Below are 18,394 nucleotides of genomic sequence, written 5' to 3'. Positions count from 1 at the left end.
TGTGACATACACGAGACACAGGAGCATGAACAAAGCACAAAGGGACATGTTTTTACTTAGACTGCTCTGGGAGAAAACGAGGCTGGGATGTCCATTAGATTTTATGAATTGGTACTTAATAGTGTCATGTTGTTGTATGAATCAGGTACCAGCTGAATACAGAAGAGTATACAGGCGAAATACACATGAGGGGGGCATGTGAAGTGCAATGAAACAATAATAGTATTTTTTATTACTTATTGTAGTTACTGTATATTGTGTAAGCTGGCCAAGGTTTTCCTCTGCAAGAGCTACAGTCTATGTCAGACTGAGAAGAGATTCTCTGTTGGAGCAATCTTACATAATAAGTGTCAAGAGCACAAGGTAATAGCACTTGAACCAACACTGAAGTCAATGTAGACTATATAGGCAAGCATTATGGAAATTCCCCTTAAGTATGACAGGTCCTTCATCCTTACATGAGTCCACCTGTCAGCACTTTGGGGACATAACCCTTATCTTCTACATGTCCCTCGAGAACACCATCCTCTGAGTTTGGGGAGATCATCCCAAAGTTCCCATTTGCTATTTTGGCTTATTCAATATTCCATAATTAGTAAGTAATTATGGATCATTTTGGATCGGAAAATTATTAGTTCACTTAAACTTTTCCCACTACTGGAACCTGTAGTATTAGTCCGCAGGGTCTTTTTTTTTCTGATGTCATTTCCTATTTATCATTGGTACCCGATTCATGCAATGAAAGTACACGATACATTTTGAAACAAAATTCATACATAATACATTTCTAAAAATGGAAATACACATGCCTGAAATGAATATTAAAGTGGGTCTTTAGGTTTTAGTCGTTGACAGTGCTTTGTGCTTTGGCCAGCTGTCATGAATGCAGTGGGCTGCAAATCAACTCTGACACAATAGCTGATGGGACATGTTGTTGCTGAAGTGACTAACGGAGATCAGGATCATGAGACCTCAACCGAATGACCTCGCTCATGTCTGCGCAGAGTCAAAGGATGCCGTCACGATTCTCTGCAGACTCTGTGAGGAATCCTGCTTGCTTTAAGTCAGCTGATCTCTATTTTTTCCCGGACATAGAAAAGAATGAGTCAGCAGGAAACCTCTGTGTCACGTTTCACACTCTAACTGCTGAAATGCAAATAGATTTCAGCGTATAAGAGCACAGCAGTGAGTGCCTCATGATCTTCACCTCTTGTACATTTAGCTGCACGACACATGGGAGAAAACGAGAGGAAATGACGGATGACATGTTTGGTTTTCTCCAATTTAAAGGAAAAATAAGAATACAAATACATTTGTTACATTAATGTGTACCGTTATTTCAGTACTATTAATTTAAATTGTCTACATATAAAATGGGCATAAAGAGTGCTAATGTCTGACAAAGAGACTTCAGTTATACTCAGCAGCTCAATCTTATAATACAAAAAAGGTAAACGATATTTCTCTAATCAAAGCAGCCTGGTTCAGTTCTGCTGACTTCTGCTCAATGCCAAAAGCAGAACAGCAGACATAAACGTTTTCTTTCTTTCTTTTTAACCACTGACCTCGCTGTTAATATCTGCTCCTGCATCCAGCAGCATCTGCACCATGGCTTCGTCTCCACGGACACAAGCGTACATCAGCGGGGTCATACCCTACACAAGTAGATGCACAGAGAACGAAAGCAGCTGCGATTTAATCTTTCATTTTCTTGAAACACTCAATGGCATAACCAAATCCTAAAAATTCGCTTCAGGACACCATTTTCAAGCACTTTTCTCAGGGAATTTCTTATCCCCCCACTGAGTAATGTGAACTTGAGTTATACCATTTGTTTTTAGCTACAGAACAAGGCTTAATGCTTGGTCTGCTTGTCTTCTCGACAGCTCAAATTCAGGGTAGAGTTCGATGGCAGCGATATTCTGCTTCTGATGAACATTTTAAAGGATACCACATGAATTAAGATCTCCTCTGGGCCATCTGGGACACTACCTGAGGCTGTCTGACGGACACATGCAGTACAGCGCTCTGTATGTGAAAGCTTCTGCTAAGCTCAGCCCTGAACTGAATGTTGATTTTCCCAAGGAAAATCAGGAGCTACACTTGCAGTATTCCCCTGATGATTTATTGTACTTGAGGTGGAAGTCATGATATAGTGCAGAGCTCTAATGCAGGAAAATATATGTCAAAATAAGATTTAATATGCATAACTGCCTTTTAGCTCAAGAGTCAGCACTGTGCTCAGAAGCGGAGGAACCTCAGTTTACAAAACAAACAAAATAAACACTTCCACAGGCTGTGTGTGTGTGTTCATGTGTTCATGAGAACAAATGTGCCGGTATATGCATTATTAAATATGCTGACTGTGTTTCTAACCTGCTCACTCATGCTGTTGATACCATCCGGCCCTAGCAGGTTGACAGCCTGCTTTACCAGGTCTGTGCGTCCACAGCTGAGCATGCGGAAGCCCAAATCCTGCAGGAACTTTGCCTCAGAAGAGGCAGCATCCAGTTTCCTTGAGGCACAGAAGCAGTCATCCGTTCTGAAAAGCATAGCACACAAAGTGAGTGCAAGCTGACAAGTATTACTGTTTGCTACGTGCAGTGTTTTCCCTAAACACCTTGCAGGCTTTATTTCTTGACACTACAGGGAGGACGTGAAACACGCACATCTTTCCCTGCATGCATAATTGACATGTATGCGTGTATGCTTTTTGTGGGTTCAGATAAAGAAGTTGCCTGCACACATGTTCTGCAGCTCAAGCGCAAGCCCACTCACTCCCGGGCCTACCGAAGCTGGCGGGGCTCACAGTCCACTCCAGGCAGCAGCAGCCTGGCAGCCTGCCGCACATCATCGCTGTCCACAGTGAAGCTGCGTCTGTGCTCGGTGTGAACCACAGCTACACGCACCCACTCCATCAGAGGCGGCAAGATCAGAAATGGCCTATAGAGGGAGGTAGAAGCACACGTAGTTGCCACCATAAACACAGTGAAGTCGCACTTGGTGTGCGCAGGCATTTCACTAAAACGGAATTTGCATGTTATTTTGTTGCCACTGTTAATTATTGAGAAAAAGATTAACTCACTTTGAAGACCCTAAATCAGAACATAAAAGAGGTGTTTAGATGTAGAGAGGTTGTAGACCATATAACTGAAAGAAAATGATCATTTTAATCTGCTCTGCTCTTGTTTAATGATCTAAAGTCTGTCATAATACCATAAAATACTGCCCCGCTGTTGCTTATTGTTTAATAGAACATAAACCCATATGCCACAATGCACCATATAAACCAACACAATGCACTGCAAATTGGGGATGATGCATTATAAGACTTATATGCCTTTAAAAGAATCGTGATGTCATAATGCTGCCAGGAATTACATGTGTCATCATTTTCACTTCACAAGATCAAGTACTGCAGTTCCTCCTCATGTTTTCCTATAATGCTCCGTGTAACGTATTTCAGTAATTATAAAAGATCATTATCAGTTAAGGTAAACTGATCGTGTGTTTGCTTCCTTGGAAATGTACAGTACTGCGGCGTTCAGACGGCAGCAGGTAACAACCATTATACATCATACATCCTGTTCTTTGACAGAGAAGACTGAGAGAGCACACAGGCGTTTAAAGCTGTATTTGCACAGAGCAAACAATCTAGGTTGCATTACCAACCAGGCAAACCCCCCATGGGCTCTCAAACAAGCTATGTTTACTACATATCATCTGGGCTTATGTAATTAGATTCATTTCAAATGAGTCTAGCTCCTTCATGCTCCATGTTGACCACAGCTGAGAAAAGAGAATCAAAACCCAGCGCCAGGACCACAAATGCTTCAGTTTATATTGAGCTCACCTTTATTAAAGTTGTCCTCTTTGCATGTAATCAGTAAACAGCACAGAGAAAACCTCAGGCGAGGTCGTATTATTATTCCACCATCACCCAAAGCCTGTAACTTTTTTTTATTATCAATACATGTGGCAATCATTTTCATCTATAACAGCCTGATTGCTCAGCGTATAAAATGTCAGTAATAACAAGAGATGCCCATCGTTAATCCCTGAAGCCGTGTTCTGGTTTTAATTATGTAAAATAGAAGAATTCAAAACCTCTACCTCTGGCCTTCTCTCCTCCACTCATCCTGCATCAGTGTTTACAACAGCCATATGGAATCCATATGAATGGAAATACATATACAATATGTGTGTTCACCTTTGTGACTGACTGATACAAAAGCAATCTTAAGTGAGTTGGTAATGCAAAACATAATGACACACCCATGTGCTTTATAACTACAGAAGAACAATGACTTTTCAAGACCTTATTATGTAATATAATAGGACAAAAGTCTGACACACGCTATTGGAATGCAAACAAAAATGTTTTTAAACAAACTGATATTTACTTTTTAAACCATGTATCATTTTAATTTTATAACAGCATTTGGACGACAGTAGTAGCAATTTGTTTAGTTTCTTTAAAAAAACTCAGACAGATTATTTGACTGTTGCCAAATCCAGAAGCTGGTTATGTGTTTGTGTTTGTGTGCTCTTTGCGGATTTATTAATCAGTATGTCGCTTTACAAAGGATGTCTTAATGGCTGGGCTGCCCTTGACACACGCTGATTGCACAACTCTCTCATCTCTGCTACTTTAAGCTGACAGGAGGGTCACTCAATATTAGTTTGATATGCTAAGAAATGCAAACCCTTGTGTTTGTGTTTTACTCACTTCAAAGGAGCCTGACCTACAGCCACGTGACATTATTACTTCTGCAGACTTCATTAAAGCTCTGCACAACACCTAATCAAGAGTCAGGAAACGTATAATGCCAATGCATTCCTTCTCAAGCCCAATGGAAACTTTGGTTCACAAGCAGTTCAAGGTCGCCCTGTTTCCATGCAGTGCTCTTTAAAAGTGCAGACATTCTGCAAGGAAACAGTTGAAATCAGAGGGATTTCCTTAATGTTGGGTCCAGAATTGGATTTAAAATGACCTAAAAAAATATATAATAACATGCGCTAAATATGATGTTGGTTACAAACGGTGGAGCTAAAGCAGACATAAGTTGGATATCTGGGACACACATTAACTGATAAATTGCTCCACGACAGGTGATGAAAGTCTGGACTGCTCAGGCTCAACTGTCAGCTCTGTATTCCACAGAGGTTTCTACCAAAGCAGAGGAAATACTGAACATACAGCGAATAAATGTTTCATGAGTAGAAGTGGCAAAGAAAGTGAACACTGTGGGAACATGTATCCAAACACTATGGAAACACTGCCTAATTTTCATGCCACATGTGTCACCGTCAGAGTCCCACAGCTTCCTGAATATAAATTCCCAATAGGGCAGTGGTGGTAATTCTCAATGCAAGTCTGTTCACGGCTGCTCCAACTGCCCCTTCCTTCCACGACTCAGGTCACCCAGAGGGCTCGCTCAAGTAGCCAAGACGTTGACAATTCACTGTACTTTCCTTCCAGAGGAAAACATCTGGTCTGCCATTTCACGGCTTAGCACAGAGAGCCAGAAATACAATAATAAAGAAAAAAAACAGTCAGCAGAGGTGTACAGTTGCAGCAGAATGATCTCTGCAGAAGCAGCATCACCACTGGACTGTGTTATAAGGTGAGGAGGAGGAGGAAGAGACATGCAGAAGCTTTGATTGTGTCTAACCAAAGGCAGTTTCCACTTTTTGTCCCAGTGACTTGTGGTGTGCCTTTATTATTACTACTAAACTAATAAATTGCAATATTTATGTGCTTTCCTGTTTCCTGTTTTACCTCCATAATGTAGTGCTTTATTTTTTGGTAGACAAATAAAGGCTTAACATTGTGCTGCTCACCTGACTTGCTTTTCAGGTCTTGATGCAGGATGACTGAAACTGAATCTCAGTTCCATAGTTTGTTATAGCACATAGATTTTCAAATTAAGCTGACAACCTTTACAGGTATCGAGGAGAATTTTGTATATGTCCTTCTGATGAAGGTAAGATAAACATTCACTCAGTTTTCATCTTGATAAAGCGTCGATCGCAGGGCTCAAAAATAAATCTAATGTCAAGTGTAAAAAACTGCAGTCCCTTAAACAGCCACGGACAGAAATGAACAAAAGCAGAAGAAAGTTTCCCTTTCATGACTCAATGAAGTGGAGGAATTTCCTATAATTTACCAATATTGTGATGCTTTGGGTGACAGGTGGGGGAACTCAGCATTTCTGGTGCTCTGTAGTCTGGCAGGAGCTCTCAACCATCTGTGTGGTGCTGGTTTCTTTTCTTGCCAGTTATCATACAAACAATATGACTTTAAAATGGTAGCCCACAAACCAAAAGGTGAAATCAGTTCAGTTATAACCCTCTTGTTCTATAAAATCTATGCTGTCTGCTAATTCTTGAGGTACAAATCTAGTAAACAGCTTGTAAACCTTCCCGTAGGTAAAGGCTTTGTGTGTTTTGACGCTTTAAAGACATGTTTAGACGTTTCTTTTCTTTTTAAAAAATATAGGAAAACAAGTGCGAATAAGAAAAGCAGACTAACTGTTGTGGTTCACTGGCTCCGTGAGCCACCAGATGCAGTGACGCTCTGTTACTCTGACTTTTTTCTTTTACTGCTGAGTGTTGCTGATGAGAAATGTGGACGTGCATTTCCTTTATTTTGCGTGTTTGCTTCTAACCTCTCGGTTTGTAAGGTAACCTTGGAGGGTTCAACGTTGGGGTTTTCCCACTCCATCTGAGGGCAGTGCATGAAGTAGCACAGCGTGTAGATAGCTTCCGGCGCCCAGAGTATCACGCCGCTTTTCTGGTGCATTGGTGTCCCATTGCTGTGGTTCTTCATATACAGTGGCTGTAGGTGGTGCATAGCCCGTGACACCAAGTCACCTACACACATACACAGACAATACAAACAGGAAAACACAAAAGGAACACAGACAGTAAGAAACGAATTCACGGGTTCACTCAGTAGATGAGAGAGATGAGACCGAAATATTTTAAGCACATGGCCTTTAAAAAGACATCTGGGAATTATCTTTATTCCTCCCAGCCCCCTTGGAGCTCACTCTGTCAGGGGAAATCGAGAGTTTCCATGCACCACAATCAGGAAAAAGACAGGGTTCATCCCAGTTCTTTCTGTGCAGCTCACAGGAGGAGAGCGAGAGAAAAAGCATGCCCAGGACTGCAATGGATGAAGAATGAATATTTATGGATAAACATAGCTACTCCAAGCTATTTCCCCTGCATAATTTGTCAGTACTTTAAGGTCATCCAGTTGGGCTTCAAAACTCCAAACTCGAGAGGGTTTTGCTAATAAAAATCTGAACGTTCTCCTAGCTGGTTTAGAAAAAAAGTAAATAGTTCTTGGAAAAGTATGTTCAAGCCAGCTTTTTATGCCGTGGGGACCAGACAGATGGCCTTTTTGTAGAGCAAATTCAGTTAATCAGAAATCAAGAGCTGGCCTAGAAGTTTCTTTAACAGACAGCCCAATTCTTTCATGTGACTGTGGTTGGTTAGTTATTGAATGCTTACTTGAAAAACAACCCTGTTTTATTACAGCTGGACTCAAATCCCATTTTGCTGAATGCTGTCAGGTTACCGTCGCTTCTCCCTTCCTGTCTAGACCCACCGCGTGATGAGAAAATGTGATGAAATTGTGAAGCAGGGTCGCTCTTAAAAAAAAGAAGGAAAGAAAGACACACTGTGACATATTGTCCTGGCCAGTTTGATAATGTTGAAGGCACAAAAGCAATAGAGCATGATGACACTTGGTTCCCTGTTTCCAATGGAATATATTGTATGTGTGACTATTCGATACAGAGAGGGAACAAACAGCCATTCTCATACACAAAAGGGTTTGTTTAGCATCAAAATTGTGCTATTTGGCGCTTGCCAAGACTCCATTTAGCCTTGACAATGTGAGAGGCAAGTGTGAAAAGGATGGCTGAATGAGGGAGGAGCATTCATGCAATAAAACAATCAACTGTCCTTTGGGAACAGTGGCGCTGCACTGATAGAGAAATCATGTTGTGATTCAATGAGCAGGGAAAATTATGCCAGGAATGACCACCTCTTGTAGACTTTTAGCTTAAGCTTTGCTGTTCCAGTTACTCTCTGTTACTCCTTCTTTCTCTTAATTGTACCAATGGGAATACAGATAAGCTGGTAACAGTTCCCTTTGAAGTTCAGTAAGGGAGCCAAGGTGGTCAGCAGCAGGCAGTTTTCATGTCTTATTTATGCTGCTCTGTGACATTTCCTTTCCTGGCTGAGAAGGCTCACGAGGTTAAGAATGTAGATTATTTCAAAGCTGAAAAAGTCCAACAGTAGTGCAGCTTCACGTGAGATCACTGTAGCAGGTGTAGGTGCAGCACAAAGTGGTAAGATTTCTCTTTGGAAGGTCATTCAGAAGTGCGACAGTTTAATAAGCTAAAATGTCAATAGACTTTTAATGACAAGATCCAAGCTTTTAATCAATACCTCATCCTTGGTGATTAATTCTTTATACCAACAAGAAGAGGAGAGGTGGAGGACACACACAGCAGATCCTGCTTCTCAGGTTCTCAGTAATTACCTTTTAGCAGTGGGGTCATGCTCTCCATGTTTTCAGAGCTTTATAACCATCCTCGAATAGCAAAATCACACAAATCGACCAGTTTACAGAGTATAATGGCACTGGTTTAAATTAGATGGGGTTTTATGAGAGCTGGCTTAAGGTCAGTAAACAGCAATGCAGGACCCACATAACAAGCACCCTGCTCATTACTGCGGAATCTGAAGGCAGTGTAATGTTCAACAGTGAGCGAGATAAATGTATTGAATTGAACTGAATTGATATACCTTTATTAGTCCCATGAGGGGAAATTTCATAAGGCTGCCGACCTATTGCACGCAATGGCGGCGCCATCTTACCCTGTGACCCTATGTGTGTGCGTGTCCAGAGTTCAGCTGAGACAGTGTCCTTCGCCCTGCTAGGCTAAGTAAACAGTCTTCCAGCCAACCCAGGTGGCCTTGCATGGAATGGGAAGGAACAGACTAAATGTAGAAATTCTCGCTGTGCAGCTGCTGCCATCATCACACGTTCTGTGCTTCAGTTATTTGCCACTACGTCGTGATTATAACAGCCGCCTGTGGCCATCTTGCCTCAACAAGATGCTAAGCTATTCTTTTGCTATTAGTTTTGTCCATTTCACAACATCCAGAACTCTCAGGCACTCTCTGCCACCCATAGCGGATAGCATGGAGGGCACAAACTGTCTGTTAGTGTAGTCGTGAGTGGAACTTCTACTCTTTAACTACCTCTGCTTTACTTTTGAGGGGCCATCACAGCACACAGTGTCCCTGCAGTAATCTGTGTGAGTCCGAACTCTGCCATCTTTCAATCTAGTCAGGTTAGTTTGGACAAAATCCGAAAGTAACATTTCTTGCTGTTAGAGGACTTGAGAATTTTTAGTAAAGAAGGAAATATATATGCAGAGGTTTGACATACATAGTTGTAGATATAGAATAGCTTTGAGAGAAATGGTGAACAAGAGCTGAACCATCACACAGACACTTATTAACCTCATTTGATATCATTTAGCATCGAGGCCGTAAAGACATAATTCCAAGGGTTGAGCTGACCACAGAGCAAAACACTTTTAACACTTTGTGCAAAGAAAACCACAAAAAATAATTAACTTGCTGTTTTATTTGGAATGTGGCAAAAACCCCCCCCAAAAAAACACAACCCCAGAGGAGATAAATGAGAAAATCAAGACATTTTCACAGCTACAGGAACAAAATGATCTTTAAACATCAGTGGCTGATTAGCAGAACCTGCTGTAAGTTCTTGGTGGAGAATAGAAAAACAATCACGCTCGACTTAGAGTAAAGACATACAGAAAGAGATGAGACAAAAGTCTAATAATAATAATGAATAATGACATTTGAAGCATGTTTTTTTAATCAGCGACATTAACTAATAATAAAGGACTGAGTACCGACAAAGGAAATTAAGGCTAGCTTTGAAACATGAATGGATAATACAGGCATTATTATTTTAGTGACATATAAAACTAGAGACAGAATAGAGGTAATCTGTGACTGCTTCACTCTTGTTTCTCTGTTTCTAAATTGTGTTTAGTATATATAAAATTGATGGTATGGTTTATATATAGTCATTTTTAAACACCACTGAAGGATACTATTGAAATTACTTGAGTTAATGAATTTTGGAAAACTGTAAGACAGCTTGACCTTTACACAAGTTACAAAATAAATTAAAATAAAACAGCTTGGTGCTGGAGAAATTTCACATGTTTGCATTTTGCACTATGTGGTCTAATAAGGCAAAGTATTTGCTCAAATACTGATTGGATAACTCTTTTCTACACAGCATCATATTAGTTAGCATTCTGGAAACAACTCCAACAGTTTGTTAATTGGTCTGGCTGTCAGTCTCATTATTTCCAAATTAATGGCATTCAGCAAAAAGACAGAAAAGATGGAGAGATTCAGGCTGACTTCTTAAAAAAATGGGGAACTCACTTAGGGAGAATTTGACAACCTTGAGGCTTTAGGATTGATTCAGTTTATTATTAAAACTGATTTATGGAAGGAAGTGTAATGTTTCATATAGTAAAATTCAAAGAGAAAAAATAGTCTTTGAAGCAACCGACAGCACACTGTTACCTTAATCTAGCTTAAATACCACGGACAAGCTTGGCTCACGTAACTCTTGTATATTTCCCAGTATATTAAACTAATTCTTTCAAATTTATGTTTAAGCAGTTTGCACAGAAAACATACGTCTGCTCTTTGTGGTGTAAAGAGTAAAGAGTTTCCACGGACACGTATCCTTCATCCATTGCCACTTCTGTGAAAAGACTAGTTCAGATTTAGCAACACACACAGCAATATGTGGAAAATATCTGAAGTAGGACAGCATGACTGAGTGATCATGACACACCCATAGTCCTAATAACTGCAGCATTTGTGGAGCCATCATTTCAGATATGCTAATATGGCCTTTTGCTAGAAGAGATGAGGAAAAACAAAGAGGTAAATCAGCGAGAAACCTCTTAAATTGAGTCTAAATGCCAGTGTGAAAAACTCACACTGCAGGATTCATATTTTTACTGTGCTGGAAGAGCCAAGGTTGGTTTATTCCAGGAAACTGGTTTCAGAAACTCTTACTGTTCTTTCCCCCTAACCTTTTAATCTTTTACTCCTTCATTCATATCTTAGTCTCTTTCAAAAAAATTGACTTTGTGACAGCCTGACAGTGCAATCACTGCTGCTTTTCACAGTTATTCATTTTGTTTCAGCTTGAGCTGAGCGACTGGCTGCAAATCCTCTAGTTATTTACAGAATTGCTCTCCAGAGCTGATAACATTACCACTGGACTAAGCTGTCCTATTAGACATGAGCGGCTCTGTTGTCTCACAGTGTGTTTGCAGTGTCAACATAACAGTACAAGTCCTTGCTTGACCTCATCAATACAACACGGACAGAGGCCCTGCGATGTGGCTCATCACTGAAGCTGCCCTGCAGTCGGAACAGCATGCAGTGAAGAGAACTGTCTCAGTTTTTATTGTGATGATAAATATTTACGCTGGATATACAGAAAATACTTTCTGAGTCTTTTCTTAGTACGCTGATGCTATAGCAACAGAAACAGACCCTTCCCACATTATTTGGCTTGGGGATTGATTTATTTTTAAATTTTTTGTCATGCACATTAGGACACAATCTGTGCTTTTTTCAGCGTATGCACCATTATTCTTCTTGACACTGCTGTCCTTTCTTTCTTGCAGAGCTGCAACTAAAGACGCAACTGTTCAGCACTTGAAAAGGAACATCCCGATTCTGTGATTATATCTGATCAAATCAAATGGGAATATGTGCCGCTGTGTATTCAGTGGTTCGCAGCACAGCTTGCAGATGTCTTCAAGCGCCATTATCATTTGTTGTAAAGTTTCCCCTTAAAACAGAACCCAAAGTAGAAACTGTTATGAAAGCTTTATATTGGACCTTGTTTGAGTTCTATAGCATATTGTCCAATTTTTGTGAGCAAAGACAAAAATGTCAAATACAACCAGTATGTAATGCTGAAAACCTATTACAATGAGAGAAAACTGACAACTAAGGCTTATGTAAATAACTTCATGTTGTATAAGCGTACGCAGACAGCATTATGACGCCCATTATTCTTTAAATAATGAGTACATTGTAAGTGGACATGCATTCAATTAACTTTTGGAGGACTTGTCAAACTTATAAGCTAAAATCATTTATTTTAATGAATGGCTGTGGTTCATTAGGATTGCTCCCATTGACAGTGTAACTCCCACACATTTATTTAAATAAGCACACTTGCGGTCAGATTATAATATAGTGATTTACTGATAGAGCGGGACAATATTCCTGCTCTATCAAACATCAGATTATCACATTAGATGATAATGTCATCTAGCTGGAATGTGAAGATTTTCCAGAGCTGAACACCTTCACTAAAAAGAATAAGAGTAAGATACAGTAGTGTGTAAATTTCTTTCATTTCTTTGTGCAAGTAGGGAAGTTGGCGCAGTGATTATTGAAAAGTGTACAAACATACATGGAAATACACATATAATGCAGTTTGTGCAATTCTAACAACTTGAAAACTGTTATTCCTTAACAGTCTGAACTCTCTCAGGCAAGCTTTCTTGTCTTTTCTTTAGGCAGTCTTCAGGAATGTTTCTCCAGGATTCTTAAAGGACATTGAAAGCTCTTCATAGAACGTTGGCTACTTTTTGTTCCATTCTCAAGATGATCCCACGCTGCTTCACTAGTGTTACAGTGTGTTTTTCTATCCAGGCATGTTTTTAATGCATTGGTACTATGTCTGGGATCATTGCCATGCTGAGAAATAAGGTTGCTGCCAATCAGATGCTTTCCGTATAGTATTGCATGGTGGATCAAAATCTTATGGTATTTTTTAAATGCATCAGTTTAGACAAGATTGAAAACTTTACTGGTTGCAATGCAACCTAAACCATGACAGAAACACCGTGTTTTACAGATGGCTGTAGACACTCACTGTTGTACCTCTCTCCTGACACCTTCCATACCAACAATGCTTTAAACCAAAAATGGCAAATTTGGATTCATCACTTAATTAGACCTGTTACCACCTATTTTCAGTCCAGTTTGGCATACCTCAGCCTTTCCTCCCTGTTTCCCTTCCTTAAGAATGGCTTCCTGGCAGCTACCCTTCTACTCAGACCATTTCTGATGAGGCTTCAGTGAACAGTAGAAGAATCAACTGAAATGATCAGATGCATCCTGCAGGTACAGAGTCAGGTCTTTGCTGGATTTCTTATTTTTTTGTCAATGGCATGCCTTTCAGATACCGTTCATCTGTTTTTAGGCCTGACACTTCTGTTTGGCTTATAGTTTTGGCTAATAGCTCTTTGTGCAAAAGTACTGTTTTAAACCTGTGTTACCATTGGCATATGATGTTTGAGGGGGGGTTTTTTTGCAACAGACAGCAAGTAAAAAGTGCCTAAAGATACAATTCATTTTCTCCAAAGAAAAAAAACTTTGATCCTGGAGAACTATTGCTCAAGACTGCTTTAAAAAATTACAGTAAAGCCTGGCTCCTTGTAAGCAAAATATAAAGAAATGAGGACCAGCTTAAGCCTTTTGCACAGTACTGTTTGTATGAAGCAAAGGCATGTTGGATCTACACATGATAATTGAATCAAAGAAGGATAATATGGTTAAACGTCTACTAATATAAATATCACGTCTTGGGCCTGCCAATTTTTTTGTTTGTTTGCTTTTAAATTCCCTTCATGACTTTTGATTTTTTTTTTTAAAGTTGGCTACACAGATTTGAGTTTTGATGTTATGACATAAATTTGATCATGTCATGATTAACCCATTAGAGCCCAGCACCATTTTTATTGTCAGCAAAACTATGGGAGAGTCAAAGTTGAAACTTTAACAGCAACTTTCCTCAGTGTGCAAAGGGGCGGTGGATCACCATGGGATCTTAGGGGTTGAAGTGGGAACTTCTGCTGTAGGAAGGAATCTCCATCCTTAAGTTGTTGCTAGATAAAATGTCATAAGTAAAAGCAGCAGGAATCACAAAGATAAAACTTGAATTTTGACATGTCCATCACCTCAAGGATGGAGATTTTTCTACAATACCTGTAAGTGATAAGAGAATTTCCTTTTTCTCCCCTTGTGTTTTGGAATCGTTTTGAAAATCGCCTGCAAGATTTCTGCAGGCTTTCAAACCTCAGTGATTAAAGACTGATGCACACACTGTATTTTTAAAGTTCAGGCCTCTAAAAAGAACTAAAGTACTCATCTCAAGCAATGTCTTGTCGTGTTATATGAAGCAGGTATCCAAAACTGTGCTAACATATAAAGTGCAGACTTATAAATATCACAGCTGCAGTTGTGACTTGTGAACACGAATGTGATGCTATAAAAGCCGTACTGTTCTGCAAAGTCTTTTGACAAGATATTGAAATGCAGCTGTCCTGCTTCGCTCCAACATAATTTTAATAATAACAGCTGAATTCAAGCAGTAAGAGTTTTGGGTATGCTGTCTCACGGTCACATTTGCATGGCTTACTGGGACATTTGTGTAGAACAGAGTCATCAGTAAGGTTTATGCTGTAACAAGTCAAAATGTCTGCTGTGAAAAATGTTCACTGTTGGGAAAGTCGGATGATAAGACCTCACTTGCAAATTTATCCCACAGGCGTTGGTGGAGACTGAACTTTTTTACTTGAGGGTTTTTTTTTTTTCATTTTTAAAAAACATCTCAGTCAACTGTCAAAACCGAAGCTGGGAAACAACTTTCTATGGCTCTGTGCACAGAAACAGAAAAGCATGTTGAATAAGCATCACAAGCCCTGTAATATTTTTATGGGACACAAACGGCTCCAAAGAAAGAGCCGAATAACCAAATGCCTTGCTCAAATGCATAGTGGCTCTGGAGGGGAGGGGTACATAATAGTTTTCTCACCTCTGCACCTCCACTTTTCCACATGCATGCGCTCACACATACATATACGACTCACTCAGTTCAGAGATGCTGCCCACTCTCGTGGCCAGTAAGCACTGTTCAATGGAGCGCAGTTCGGACTGACTGTAGGTGTTTCCCTCTCCACTCTTCCCAGCTCGTTGCTGCTGCTGGTCCCTTTGAAGAGTTAGACCCTCGGGTAGGCTGAGCACACCTGAGAGCGAGAGAAAAACAGATGAATATCACATGTACATGTGGGACTCATGCTATAGCACAGGCAGGCGTGCACGCTCTAAAAAGGGATCATTTAAACTATGTATCGGACACAGTTTTTGTGTTTTTATTGTGGCTGCATTTTTAATGTTTCCAGGTTTGATTTTTTTCCCCAGTGGTATCTTCTATCTTTGTCATCTGTGCTTGGAGTCCCCCTGTGCAAAAACTGCTTTTTAGCAATTGTATATCCAGTACTATTTGTTTCTGGAGAAATGTCCCTGCTAAATACAATAAATATGCTGCGTTGTTTTCTCATATTCTTGAAGGATTAAAACTGGTAGATTCATTCTAAAATGTCATTAATATCTCATTTTCCTCCTATCATATAAATGGAAAGAACACAAAGGTTCAGGATATTAGAAACTGCGCGCATAATTATTTATATCCAGAGTGAGAGTTTGATTGTGAAAACAATGGAAGCAATACAATGTAGTATTTCTGCCTCCTAGCTACACCTGTCAGACACTTCTCCCAAAGGTAATAACGTGTAATATTTAAAATGTGGTTTCATTATTCACAGCTCTTCCTCGTTCTGTGAGTGATGAGGCAGATTCTCCATTTCGCTCTGCTGACAGTTTCTGATTCCTCTGCAGCTTTGTGCTGCAGCCTTCTCAATGTTCGCAGGGTGTCAACTTATGAAATGACTAAAGGCTGCGACTCTCTGCTTAGCCCTCTAATCACTGATGGAAAATTAGCTTTGGTTTTAATGTCTATTAGAATATTCTTCCAAGTTAAATGCACATGTACATGTGGCACTCATTATTCTGTTGTGCAGGAAGCAGGCAGCTACTTATGAAGTGATTCTTTTTACTTTCACAAGGCAGGAAAAAATGCATGCAAAAGGCCGACATAAATAGTTTTTGTAATAGTTTTTTTTACACACTGACTGGACAATCTAAATGATCATCAAATTAATGCACTGTTCATGGAATATTACTTTTTGAAAAATGTTTTCTAACATATGAGCGCATGTTCACTTACATTTGCAAATAGAAAGATCAAGTGTAGCACTACTACTAACACCTAGAGATAAAAAAAAAAAACCCAAACAGCCTTAATAATCAACTCAAAGAAGTTCTTTAAATGTGCTGGTTTATAAAATGATACTTGTAATCGTAGTGTCTGTAGGTTCTCGGTCATTTAGGTCATGGTGAGCTAAGGAGCTTGGAAAAAAAGCGACTGAACTTCCTTAAGTTTTTTCAAGATGTTTCAGCTCTCATCTGAGGTAATACCTGTAATCATACATTATTTATGATTGTGGTTCACTGTGCATTATACAAGGAATAAAAAATCCTGGTGCAAAAACAGTCAATAAGTCACAGTTGCTTATCCTGTAAACCTAGAGAGCAGCAGTCTTGGCACTATCTAATCTATATCTTTGTAAAACCAGAGAGCTACTGTCAGCCTGAGGGACAAAATGTCATCATCTGCTGCACCAGTGTCAGGTGGTCTTACTCGCTTCCATTGTCAGTCAGAGTCCAACATGAACCAGCAAGACAGAGTATAAAGAAAAGAAACTTACTTTCTGTTTCTGCATAAGGAACCTGTCTACAGGGATTTCTTTAAAACACCTTTGTTATTGCTTTTATTGCTCACAATGTGCCTTCTTTGACATGCGGTTGTGCAAACTGCTGGAAATCCATCTTAAACCATTTAAACCAGCAGGAGGGATACCCTGGCACCTTCCAGCCTCTTACTTTCCTTTCAAACAATTATACATCAGAGTAAATAGCCCATTCAGTGTGCCTACAGGACTCATGACCTACTTCCTTTGATGTGCCCAGACTAAAGGCATCCAGTTGTGATCTAGCACAATAATGCACTACACATACAACAATTATAATAAAATGATTTCAAAAAAGCCTAATTCATTTTAAACCAGTAAATCTTTCATTATTAATTTTATTTATTTATTTGTTCATCTTGTGAAGATGAATAGAAAAGGCTAAAGAATTCAATTTGATACTTTTTGTCAAAAAAGTTATGATAATGATAAACATACATAACATATTATTTATATATCTTTTTTCTCTAAAAAAAGAATACAGCTTTTTAAAGGCAAGTTACTTAACACCTACTTACCATCAGTATTAGGTTTACTACACCAAAAATAGTTTGTAGTAATAAATAAATCTGGTATTACAGAAATATCACAACTACATTTTCTTCTTGAAATTCACAACTTTGGATGGCTGTAAATTAGTCTTCACAGTAAAGTTATACAAAAGTTCTGAAATAAACCGCAAGTGATGCAGCCAATTTATCATCAAGCCAGCAAAAATAACAGGAACTGTACAATATTTGTACAAAATATTACAGCAACCTGTTTATTATACCAAAGTGGTCACCATATCATCCCCATAGCACAGTGATGGAAAAATATGTGTTTATGGATGCAGTAGGCTTTGGTCCATTGACAGTCTTTCATTTACTTCTAAATAAATAAATCTTCTCAGGTCGTAAATAACCCTTTATGGCATAACTTCCTATTATTCTTTCCATCCATCCATCCATCCATCCATCCGTCTTCTTAAACATATTTGTAATTCAGTGTTGCAGCAAGGGCAGAGCCTATTCCAGCTGTCGTTGGTCAAGAGGTGCGGTACACCCTGGACTGCTTGCAGTATTACTGCTTTATCACACATATCTATTGTTAGATATTCACCAACAAAAGAAACAAAATTTTAGTGAATGTCACGCAGAAAACTCTGAAATGGTATTATCATGGCTGCTCTGACTGTATTGTTTACAGTACATTCATCACAGCAGAACAAGTGTTTGTCAGACTTTGTCTCCGTGATAAGTTGCCAACTAGTTTGTAAAAGTAAATAAGCAATGAGATCCATCATTCTGGCTTTTTTAACTTGTGTATAAACATAGAAGTAAAAAAAAAAATCTAACAAACATACATTACATTTGATCTTTCAACTGTCATGCTCCTTAATCTCGTTCAGGGAAATAGCAGAACCAGCTGACAGTGATGGTGGTTGCTCTGAGTATAGACTGAGGCAAGGTGACTCACTGGCTCTTTGCCTCCTAATGCAAGGCACTGTCTAACCTCAGGCAGGCACTGATGGAGCTCTTACATGCCAGGCAGCCACTGCGGCTGCTCTCTCTGTGTCTATGTTTGCG

At 39.5% G+C, this 18,394-nt stretch overlaps 1 protein-coding gene across 2 annotated transcripts in view; it reads right to left on the bottom strand.

Moving 5' to 3' along the window:
* btbd11b (BTB (POZ) domain containing 11b) overlaps positions 1 to 18,394 on the bottom strand; it is a 75,891-nt gene that overhangs the window by 12,196 nt on the left and 45,301 nt on the right. For both annotated transcript variants that reach the window (XM_082539939.1, XM_082539938.1), the window contains exons 2-6: positions 15,048 to 15,203; positions 6,672 to 6,876; positions 2,791 to 2,943; positions 2,377 to 2,542; positions 1,566 to 1,655 (exon numbers count right to left, since the gene is read on the bottom strand). In XM_082539939.1, the coding sequence (XP_082396065.1) occupies positions 1,566 to 1,655; positions 2,377 to 2,542; positions 2,791 to 2,943; positions 6,672 to 6,876; positions 15,048 to 15,203 (770 nt within the window). The remainder of the gene's footprint in view (positions 1 to 1,565; positions 1,656 to 2,376; positions 2,543 to 2,790; positions 2,944 to 6,671; positions 6,877 to 15,047; positions 15,204 to 18,394) is intronic.

Source organism: Aulonocara stuartgranti (genome assembly GCF_965226115.1).
Source record: "Aulonocara stuartgranti genome assembly, chromosome: 7".
Taxonomy (NCBI): domain Eukaryota; kingdom Metazoa; phylum Chordata; class Actinopteri; order Cichliformes; family Cichlidae; genus Aulonocara; species Aulonocara stuartgranti.
The sequence above is the reverse complement of the archived record's forward strand: the minus strand, read 5'-3'. Positions and strand labels throughout refer to the sequence as shown.